The sequence below is a fragment of the Callospermophilus lateralis genome, chromosome 18 (genome assembly GCF_048772815.1).
Source record: "Callospermophilus lateralis isolate mCalLat2 chromosome 18, mCalLat2.hap1, whole genome shotgun sequence".
NCBI lineage: Eukaryota > Metazoa > Chordata > Mammalia > Rodentia > Sciuridae > Callospermophilus > Callospermophilus lateralis.
Window position 1 is genome coordinate 17,186,578 of NC_135322.1, and position 11,088 is coordinate 17,197,665.

General features: G+C 52.9%; 1 protein-coding gene across 1 annotated transcript; it reads right to left on the reverse strand.

The window, feature by feature from the left end:
• Positions 1–1,683: 1,683 nt before the first annotated feature.
• Aplp1 (amyloid beta precursor like protein 1) lies at positions 1,684–10,521 on the reverse strand. Its single transcript, XM_076838726.2, has 17 exons — positions 10,375–10,521; positions 9,332–9,475; positions 8,446–8,578; positions 8,128–8,240; positions 7,773–7,906; positions 7,479–7,663; positions 6,928–7,058; positions 6,473–6,547; positions 5,561–5,719; positions 5,355–5,483; positions 4,380–4,479; positions 3,251–3,358; positions 2,964–2,987; positions 2,719–2,789; positions 2,430–2,492; positions 2,154–2,297; positions 1,684–2,058 (listed from the first exon to the last, which is right to left on the reverse strand). Exons 1-17 carry the CDS (start codon positions 10,519–10,521, stop codon positions 1,960–1,962), a joined length of 1,959 nt encoding a protein of 652 aa, XP_076694841.2. The 3' UTR covers positions 1,684–1,959.
• Positions 10,522–11,088: the final 567 nt, after the last annotated feature.

The following is an 11,088-nucleotide window of genomic DNA, read 5'->3' on the forward strand; positions in this document are numbered from 1 at the left end:
TTACACACCACTAACATGTTAGAATGTCCCGGAAAACCTAATTTATATTAAAAGAAAAATTAATAAAATCATCTTCAGTGTGGCTTAGGGGCACAAAAGCATCAAATGAGCATTATAAAATCAATATGTTCATAAAAGTAGCATTTAAAAATGAGTTATTCTAAGCATCACCACTAAAGTAGAAACTTGGTTAAGGAATCAGACACTGGCCAGATTGGAGAGAGAACGGCCTTTTAGTCCTGGTCTCACCTGCTCGAAATTCCTTCCCTATTGTTAGCCTGTTGTTCACTCATGTTGTGAAAACACAAAGGCAGCTTTCCTCCAAGCCTGTGTTGTTGGTGGTAGATTTCTGCTGAGCTCATCTGACTATAACTAAAGATATAACCACTGTTGGAATGATGATGCATCCTGAATTCTCTAACAAAGCTGTGGCGTTATATCCAACTTGCGTTTTAAAAGCACCTTCCTCCTTACACCTACCAGGGGTGTATTTAATATACATGACCTGTATTTACAGGGATATATTATGAAGAACTCTGCTAGCTCATAGGCCCTTTGGGAGAGTTAGAAATAGGTGCTTCCTCCCTAAGCCATCTGTCTGAAAAAATTGTGCTTACATTAGAACATGGCACATTACTGCCATCTGCTGGGAAATTGTGGTAAAAGAGCAAATCTGCAATGTCTAAGGGTGAAGGAATAGTAGACATGACTTGGAATTTTGCAGTGCACAATTTAAGCATTATATATGACAGTCTTGAATTATTAAATAGTATGTTAGAAAAGTGCTCTAGAGTATATGCACTGGACATAGGATGCCTGTGTTGAATTCCCAGCCCTCATCCTTCCTAGATGATGGAGTCAAAAGGAAATCTGATCTCACTTCTCTCATCCCGCCTTTCCTAACCTATAGATGGAGATAAATTAGTTCCAGTTCTATGGAATGAAAATAATGATGAAGCGCGCCCATGCATGTAAAGTGTGTTGGTACTAGGATCAAACCCAGGGCATCATGCATGTTAGGCAACTACTCTACCACTGAGTCCCCTCTATCGTGTTTTCTTTTACAATTTATTTAAACACTTGCTAAGTGGCAGGAACAGTTTTAATATCTCCACAAATATTGACCCTTTTAATCATCATAATGACTGTCTTGGGAATACATCATCTGATGGGACCCTTGAGTATATACATTCCAATAGGTGTTTGCAGACATCACATACACCCCACTGGGACACGAGACTGGAATTTCCACATTCCAGGGAATCTCCTTTTGACTCCCTAAGAAGCTATGAAGACTTGAGATTGGGAAGTGATTCCAGATTCCCAGTGCTCGCAGGTTGGGGCAGATGCTGTGTATGATTGTATGGGCGGGTAACTAGAAGGGTGGAGAAACTTGCGGGAACCCCGCAAATAGACACCTGGAAGTCACAGCCAGTTCAGCACCACGGAAAGCTCCTGGGCAGGCACAGAAAGCCTCACCCAGGTCTCTGGGCCCTGCCCCCCTGCCCGCCCGCCCTTTCCGCCGCCGGCTCCGCCCAGATTTAAAGCTCTCTTATTTAGAGATCCAAAGGAGGCCTGGGCAGAGAGGGACACCGCGTCCAGCATATTTACACACTGAGTCTTCCATAAAGACATAGGATGACCTGGTAGGGAAGAAGACTTTATTGGGATGTTAGTGGGGAAAACGTGGGCAGGTGAGCTCTAGGGAAAAATAGACGCTGGAACCAAAGTGGTGGTGACCTTTAGGAGCAATAACTTACAAAATAAATTAAGGTGAGGAGGTCCAAAGTGGGTTGGCAGCTGGGAATATCTGGGTATTTCTTAGGGATAGCACTGGAAAGGGGAAATAAGAGTGAACTTGTCGAGACCTCCCTCCCCGACCCTAGGTGGGAATTGGGGTTCTGGGGCCCCAGGAAGAGGGGAGGTCTGGGCTCAGCTGAAGGCATCAAGGGGGTGGGTTCAGGGTCGTTCCTCCAGGAAGCGGTAGGTGGGGTTCTCATAACCATGTCGCTGCAGTTCACGGAGCTGCTGCTCCTCTAGGGTCAGCATGGGATCCACCTGCAACAGGGCAGAGGAGGGCTCATGGAACTCAGAGACCTGGCCGCAGAGCTCATGGTCCATCCATGTCCGCACCAGGTCTTTGCGCCTCTCACCTCCACCACTCCGTGGCTGATGGCCCCATAGGGCTTCTTCTTGCGCAGGAGCAGCATGGAGAGGACGATCAGGGAGCCCCCACCGGCTCCCATGATCAGCAGACCTGACACAGCCTCACGAGACACTCCTGTCCCCGCTGGTGCCTGCAGGGAGAGAATAGAGGGCCAAAGACATCTTTGAGGCTTATCTAGGTCCTGTGGGGCTTTGGGAGCCACAGCCTAAACAGTGATCTCTGATCTTTTCCCCCTAAGCACTGAGAATATGCTTCCTCTTACCAGCTCATCTCTCTGGATCTCTGAGGAGTGGAAAGGAAAGCCCCTTGGAACAGACGCATTCACCTGGGGAAGCAGGAGGTATCATGGATCCCAGCCTCTTCCTCCCCAGGAGCCCAAAAGGGGACTCCCCACAACCTTCTTCTCTCCTAGGACCCCAAAGCCCATGGCTTCAGCCCTCTTTTCTCCTCTGGTCAAGGCATCTAAACCCTCAGCACCTCTCTCCCTCGCGCCTAGGAGTCCAGGCTCCCTCTTGTCCTCCCTCAGGTGCCCATAGGTCTGTTTTACTTACCTTTGGCTCATATTGCTCCAAGGGGGTCATCTTCTCTTTTCCAGGTGATGCATTATCTTGTTCTGTGGACCCTACCCCCCAAGTCCCATCTCATTCTTGAGGGTCCAGAGGGGTGCTGCCCCTGCCTGAGGAGGGGGTCATAAAGGGCACCAGACTCCACCCCAGGAGGTCTGAGGTTCCCAAGGTATGGACCTTTTCCATTCTGGGTTTAGGATTCAGTGGGATTTAGTGACTTGGACACTCACCTTTTGGAAGGGTCATGGGGGTGTCTGCTGGCAGCCAGTAGGGGAAAAGGCAGGTGGAACAGTAAAGAGAGGAAGGTATCATCAAAGAAAGAGCAGGGAAACACCCTCCCAGGGACACAAAAAGGGGGACAGAGGACCCTGCAGAAGCCTCCACACCTTCAACATTCCTCCCCATCCTCTTTTACTCACTATGGTGACTCAGACACCCCCAGACTTTAGGGGAATAGAAATAAGGTTGGAGGCTTGTCCCCCAAAATCTTGAGTTATCAATATTTAGGTTCACTCACCATCCTTGGAATCTGGAGGCTGCGGCCCACCCTTGTCCTCACTGCTGCCCCCAAGTGCAGGGACTTCCAATTCATTGGGACCCAGGTGTTCTGAATGGAGGAGTTCCTCTGAAAAGAACATATAGAGAGGTGGATGGGTTGGTGAGCCCAGGGACTCCACAAAGAAAACTGGGTGCGTGAATAAAACCCTGAGTAGAGTGATTGGAAGATTATGCAGATAGCAGAGGCAGCCCCAAGTGTGGGGGTAGCAACAAGTGTATCCAGGATTCTGGATGTTCTTAAATATCAGGAGGTTTAGGGTTAGGTATGGAGCATCCAGGAGAAAGTCACAATAGATTTGGAGGCTGTGCAAGGTCACACTTTCTGGTAGTGACCAATTTTTCATAATCTTATTTAGGCCCCTCCCCTTGAATCTGACTTGGTTTGTAACTCATTATAACCAATAGAATGTCTGTCCAAGCCTTAAGAAGATCTGGAGGGGTTGAGGATGTAACTCAGGGGTAGAGTGCTTGCCTAGCATGCACACAGACCTTGCTTTGATCCCCCATTACTGAAAAAAAATAAAAGGATCTGGCAACTTCTATTTTTCTGCTTTGGGGTGCCTGAGCCACCATGTAGGAAATCCATCTATCCTGATGGAGGGACCACATGATGGAGGGACCACATGGAGAGGATCCATGGAGAAGAGAAGCCCTGGGCCTATTTGGAGAAGAGAGACCCATCTACCAGAGAGTGCCTGTCCCAGTCAGTCTGCTGGCTAAATACAGCTGCACACTTGACTACTGGCAAGATTTCCAGACCAGCCAGCTGAACCCAGAACAAATGGCAGGATCATGAACAAAGAAAATTGTCATTGATTTGAACCACTAAGTTCTGGGATGCTTTGTTATATAAGAGCAGATGGGCTGGGATTGTGGCTCAGCGGTAGAGCGCTTGCCTAGCACAGGCAGGACCCGGGTTCGATCCTCGGCACCACATAAAAAATGTATTGTGTTGTGTCTATCTATACCTAAAATATAAATATTTAATAAAAAAGAACAGATAACTGAAATCAGGGAAGGCTGAGGATTGAGGGTCAAAGTCTGCCCTGAGAGATCTGGAATGAGAGCTTGGGATCATAGCTACTCACGGATCTGGGGGCGCAGCTCCTGAGCCAGGTGAGGATTCTGATCAAGCAATCCCAGGCTCTGATTCATCCTTTCCTCAATCACCTGAAGGTGGGTCTGCACCTGCAGAGAGTGGGTTGGAAGAATGAAATGGGCAATACCGCCTGGAAAAGAGGAAATTTCCTCTTTTCCTGCATGAAGGAGGAATTCAATAGGGTCCAAGGGAAAGTAGCCCATAATGATAGACAGCCACCCTGTAGGGAATAAGGTTCAGGAATTGGGCCATAGGAGGGAAACTGAAGGAGAAGCAGGATACAAAGAGAAAGAAGAGATGTACACAGGACAAGAAGTGAGGGGCTTGGGAAAGGAAGTAAGGTACCAGCGAAAATAAGTGATTCCTAAGAAAGTGGGCACAGGAGACAAGGTAAGCCAAGGTAGGTGGGGCAGGGGCGGAAAACAGATCTGAGGAACAGAAAGTGGGGTTTTAGGGGATTCTAGTGACAGGAAGTGGGATTGGAGAGTCATATAGAAATGACAGCAGATTAAGAGCAAGACCTGGAGTTCAAGAGCACAGAACAGAGCATTCATGGACAGGAAGATAACCAAAAAGAAAGAATTAGAATCTGAGGGCACAGAACAGGGGTTCCAGGGAACAAAAGTGGAGTTAGAGAAGAAGGAGGATTGATGGGCAGGAACAGGTTTCTAGGTACAGGAAGAGGATTCTAGGAAAGGAAGTAGGGCCAGGAAGTAAGAATCTAAGGGAGGAGAAGGGGGTCAAAGGCACAGTGCCTGTGTAGGGCCAGTGTTCCAGAGTCAGGAAGTAGGGATCCATGGGACAGGAAGTGGAACTGAGGGACTGGAATGGGTCCTGGGGCACAGAAGGAAGGCACTCAAGGGGATCCACAGGACAGAAAGAGGGTTTGAGGGACAAGAGAAGAGTCTGAGGGGCTGGGGTCTGAGGATGGCAAGGCATGTGGGGGCTGGAAGAACATGAGCACCTGGAAGCGCATCTGCTGGGCCTTCTCAGGGTCCACTGCTGCCACGTGCTGGTAGTGCCGCAGCGTGTGCCGCTGCTCCTTCTGCTCTGCACGCAGGTAGCGCCGTAGGGCCAGAAGGACGCGCTCTGCCTGTGGGAGGGACAAAGGCTGCCCAGGCCTGCCCTAGTTCTCCTCACCTTCTGTTCTCTGTCCCCACGGCCCTGTACCTGAGGAGGATCCCCTTGCAGCGCCGCCAGGAAACCCTCCAGGGCAGCACGGCGCTGGTCATTGATGAGGGCGATGACTCGGGAGGCATGAGTCTCCACCAGACGTTGTCGCTCATTGGACACCTGCTCCTCCAGGGTCTGCAGAATGGACTGGAAGTGCTAGGGGTGGAGGTGGACAAGGGATCAGGAGAGATAAAGAAGGGTGAAAGGCAGGGATATTGGGGCAGGTAAGGTGGGGTTCAGTGCATCTCCGCCGAACTAGGGTAGGACTAGGTCAAAGGAGACTGACTGGAAGGAGGGGCTATGGGGCTGGGAGAGCAGGGGTAGCGAGGCTTACTGGAGTTAGTCTGTGGGTGTCGACTGGATGGGAATGATCTGGGAACAGAACTGATCAATGTTAAGATGCAAGGGAACTTGTAGGGAGATTAGGGTCAAACTGAGACAGGCTGTGCCCCAATAAGGCTGATAGGAGTGGGACCAAGGGTTCAAATGGGAGCTAACTGGAATGGGGTTAAGGGAGGAGGGGCCAAGAGGTCAAAGGCCAAGTTTACTGGAGAGGGACTGAGAAAAGTGAGATCAGAGGGGCAGGACCAAAATGAAGAGGTTGGGGGCTAACAGGGCCATGAATACTTCCAAGAAAAGGACCCAGCTATGACAGCAGAAGGCTGGGGTTGGAAGAAGACTCCAGAGACAGTCCTCAGAGGAAAGTCAAGGACACAGAGGGCTAAACCTGGCCAATCTGAGGAGGAGAGTAATGTGGTGTTAAAAGGAACAGGGCCAAATGTAGGGAAAAGGTCAAGGTAAGTAAGGAGGGGTTAAATGGATGGAGCAGAATATGGCCAGAGCCAGGCTGAGACCATGCACCCCTCATAGTGGACAGGCATGAGTGGGACTCACTGGAGATTGTCCTACCTCGTTCAGGGCCTGTCTATCAGCTTTAGGCAGGTTCTTGGACTGGTTGTCTGCCATGGCCCATTCACGCATCACCTGGAGGGGGAGGAGCTTCAGGATCCCGGAACCCACCCTGATTGACCTGGCTAGTTCCCAGTCCCTCTTTAAGACTTTGGAAAGTCCAGATCCCTTAAGTCCCACTGATTCTTGGGTTCCCCAAAGGGAAGACCTAGAGGAAGTTGAAAGTGGAAGAATACCATGGACCAGAGTTTCCATGGAATTTGGTGGCATCTCAGTGGGATTCTGGGTGGGTCAGGGATCCCTGGTCATCTTACACAGTAGTATTGAGGGCTCAGAGTTGAAGGAGGCCGGGCAACCCTCAGATGTAGTGTCAATATCAATGTTTCTAAGAAATCTCCTGGTATTTATGGAAATCTGTGGGGGTGGTGTGGTCCTGGGGTTCCCAGTATTATCACCTCATTAATCTGGCGCATCCTACGCTCCTCCAGGTCCATCTTGGCCCTCAGGAACCCCTCATGCTCACTGATTTCCCCAGGCATGCCGAAGTAAACATCCACACCATCAGTGGGCCTTGGGGTGGGAGTGACTGCAAGACCAGGAATCAGGAGATCAGTCTGCAGCCCACCTCCAGGTCACCTTTCCTACCTGGAGAACTACATTTTCTAGAGACCATGTGTATCTGATTTAGTCATACCTGCTAGGAATTACATGGGAGATGAAATTCTAGTTTGGGCCTACTCTTGCAAAGTTCAGGAATCCTTTATACTTCTGAGCTTTCCCCCAAATGATACTTAGGACCTGGCCCCTCCACTTCCAAGTACCCCAAAGCTCTTTGCATTGTTCACAGGCTAACCCTTCCACCTCTACTTAAACCAAAGCCACGTGTCTCTTCCATTCTTCCCAACTGGGCCTCTCCCCTTCAGGTCCTTCCCAAAGATGCTATTATACCAAGGCTCCCCAAATCACCCTTTCCTCTATGGTAGAGAGGACTGGTAGATTGCCTGACCTTTGCTGACCACTGCAGGGGTATGAGAACTTGGGAGCAGGACTCTTTCTTCTTCCTGTTCCTCTTCGGCTTGAGGGGGCTCCACAAAGTAATCATCTACTGGCTGTAGGAAGGATTCTTCCTCTTCTTCATCCTCATTCCCCTCTGTTCTGCCCCGCAGGGGCCAGGACCGGGTAGAGGGGTCACTGAGAGAACAGAAGATTCAGGCAGTAAGATTCTGAGCCTAGGCTGCCATGTTTCCATCCCCTGCCTCTGAAACCTTGGGATGCGCATGGAGGGTTCCCTCCCACTCACCCAACTGCTGTCCCAGATGGGTCAGGGGTCACTGGAGGAGGGCAGCACACATACTCCACACCTCGGAATCGATCTGTACCACAGGGTAAAAGCATGCCCGAGCCATGAAGGATGAGGCCTTGGGAGCTGCAAGCCTGTAACAAGAATGGGCCCAGATGCTAGAATTGTAGAGTAGGAGGGTGTAGAGGGGAGCTTTGAGAGATGGTCTTGGGGGCTGAGGAGGCTGGAAGCCTGGATTCCTGGCTCTAGAGAAAGGGATTGGGGGATAGAAGTCCTAGATCCCAGTGGGAAGAGGGAGCTGTAGGCCTGGACTCCTGGGTTTGAGGGATGGGGAATGGTGGGCCAGGGTCCTGACCTCTTGTGCCTCCTGGTGCCTCCGGGTAGAACTCTCACACTGGTCCATGCGTTCCTGGTGTAAGAACCGACAACCTTCTGGTACCAGTAGAGCCTCACTCACAAACTCACCAGCTGAGGAAAGGGGGACACCAGACTAAGACTCTCCTACAGCCACCAGCCTCATGCTCCGCAGAATCCAGATATTTTATCCTCCAGCTTCTCTGCCCCACTCTCAGTTCAGATGCCCAGCCCCCTAATGTGGGTCTGAGACAGGGGCTCAGAACCTCCTCTCTGGGAGACTCCCACCTCATTTCCCTTCTCCCAGCCTGTGACTCACGCAGGCAGCGGAAAGGCACAACCTGGTGGTGAGGGTGGGCACAATGGCCACCCCGGGCACCCTCGCACCAGCGCTCCATTGGGATAGCCTGTGCAGCCTGCTCCACACGTGCGATGTGCAGCTCCGGATACATCTGAGGGCACCAGGAAAGGGCAGTCAACCCACGGCCCCACCTTGCCAGCTGCCCTTTTCAAGGATCTAGTATTCATACGGACATTTCCTCCCTAGTCCCTGCTTCTCCATAGAAGCAGACTTAGATGCCAAGTCCTTCCTGCCCATTGGTCAATTCCCCTAGTTCTCTCCCTTTAAAATCTGGTCATCTTTAGGTGCTCTTTTCCTGCCCAGTTTCTTTATGGAGGTCCTTCCACCGAACCCATCAGCTTAACCTCTCTAAGCCCCTTACTCTGGTTACTCTTCCCCTCCCATCAGGTCCCTCTCTCAGTAGATCTTACAGGCTCTTTTCTTTATATTCAGCCCTCCTTTTTATAACCACGCCTCCTAGCTATCTATTCTCCCATTGAGTTCCATCGTTCCTCCCCATCTTGCTGATCCCTAGGTTTCTTTTACTTCTTTGCCACGCCCCTTCCTTGGCCTCTCCCACCTACAGCTGTACTCGTGACAAAAATCCACCACAAATCTCTAAACTTTGCCTCTTCGTTGGGTATCTTCCTTAGCTGGCATTCTTGCGTGGTTCTCCACTCTCCTTAGTTTCTCAAAACAGGTCTTACCCTAAACTAGCCTTGCTTCTTCGTAGGGCACGCCCCCTAGCTTCCCTTCTACTTAAACCCCAGGAGTCCTTGGATCCCGCCTTTTGCAAGTCTGGCTTCTCGCCCGCTCTGGAACCGGCTTTCCCGCTGACCACGCCCCTCTCGTTGGTCCCGCCCACCTGTCTGCAGTACTCCAGCACGCGCTGCGGGTCCCGGAGACAGCGTCGTGAGCGCTGTGGGTCTGGCTCCCAGCGGCCGGTGCGCAGGTCCCGGTGAAGGGTTAGGCGCCCGCATAGTCCGGCCACTTGCGCTGATCCCGGAGCCTGGGAGTGAAGGCGGAGGAGACAGAGAGAGCCTCGGGGAAGCTGACATACGGGGTCTTTTGCTTCCTAAGACCCAGATATTCACATCCCCAGCACCAGCCCTCCCCCCAAGCACCGCACACCGGCCTCGGTGGAGGCACCGTTCCCTGGGAAACAACTCCTGAAGGGCGGGAGCGCCCCAGCTCTCCCGTTGCTATGGCGACCCAGGTCCCCCGGGTTTCTCGCGACCTTGTTGCTGCGGAGACAGGCTCCGCCCCCACCCCAGCGCGGCATAGACGGAGTCGGAAAGGGTTAAATCTGAATCGTGGGGGAGGAGGCCAGAACCTAGGCGTTCTGGCCCCTCCTCCCTCCATCCCTAGTTCAGGCTCCTATTGCGGGGGTGCGAAGACTACAAGGCCTGGCTTCCTAGTGGGCCTGGACACCAGGTCCTTGGGATTGGAGAGCTGCATTCTGTTTGGGGGGGCGGGTAATGACTGGAGGCTTGGACTCCTGGCTCCTGCGAGCCTGTGGGCGCCCTCATGGGACCAGAGGATGCAAGGAGCCCGGATTCTTAGATTCAAGTGCCCTGCTGCCTGGTGGATCCTATGTTCAGGTGGCAAGGGGTTGGGGCCAAGTCGTCCAGGCTGAGAAGGTGTGGAGGAGTGGTCTGGACTTTTGGGTCCAGGGGCTCTGGAAAAGCCAGTTCCTATGCTGCGGGTGGGAGTGGGCTAGGACGACAGATGATGGGGTAGCTGGGGCCTGGAATCCTGGGTTCATGAATACCTAGTGCAGTTAAGGGCTCCTGGGAGAGGGCTACCTGGCTGAAAAGACTGCGCTTTCTGCCCTGGACAGTCCGCATCAGGGTACCGAGGCCCGGTCCCACCCCTTCCCCCATCCCCCAGGACCCGGCCCGGCCTCACCTCGGCCGCGCCGGGGCTCCCACCGGCCAGGCTCCCGATGGCGAGCTGCGCGCGCAGGAGCAGCAGCAATAGTGGCAGCAACAGCGGCAGCGGCTGCGGGCCCCGGCGGCGGCCCAGACCGCAAGCGGCGGGGCTGGCCGGCCCCATGTCCCGGCCCTCGCGCCCTCACGTCCCCTGCACACCGCCCGGCCCGGCCCGGCCCCAGCGGTGACAGGAGCTCCCAGCTCCACCGCCGCCGCCTCCTCCTCCCGCTGCCCCCGGGCTGCGCCGGCGCCGCCAACCCCGCCCCGCGCCGGCCCCGCCTTCCCAGCCAGGACAATAGCGTGGCAGCTCTGCGCAGAGTGGAGCGGCTCCGGAACCCCGAGTGGGAGCCAGCTCCAGGCCCCCGCCCCTTGAGATTCCAAGCGACCTACCCACTCCTGCAAAAACCCAGCCGGAGTCTGGTTCATGGGCTGTGCGGTTTGGGATTTTGAGTCCTCCTTCAGGGCTGTCATGCACAGCCCTCTGCTTCATCAGATCCAGACACCCATAATCGGCTTTGTCCTACACCAGGGATGCCAGCATGGGGAACCCCCCTCCCAATAAATTGCTCTCTGGAGGTCACAAGAATTCAGTTTCCCAAATTTCTTCAATCAAGAACACAGCGATTGAGATCCATTCCCGTCCTTTCAGAGGAAGCCCCAGGCCCCTTTCCCCTCAGAAACAGAGGCAAAC

Excerpts from the sequence above, each read along its gene's own strand:
- Aplp1 (XM_076838726.2), bottom strand. The coding sequence starts at position 10,521 with ATGGGGCCGGCCAGCCCCGCCGCTTGCGGTCTGGGCCGCCGCCGGGGC. Across the intron at positions 9,476-10,374 it reads GGAGCCCCGGCGCGGCCGAG|GCTCCGGGATCAGCGCAAGT; the intron begins GTGAGGCCGGGC and ends CTTCACTCCCAG. Across the intron at positions 7,059-7,478 it reads CCCTGCAGTGGTCAGCAAAG|TCACTCCCACCCCAAGGCCC; the intron begins GTCAGGCAATCT and ends CTGGTCTTGCAG.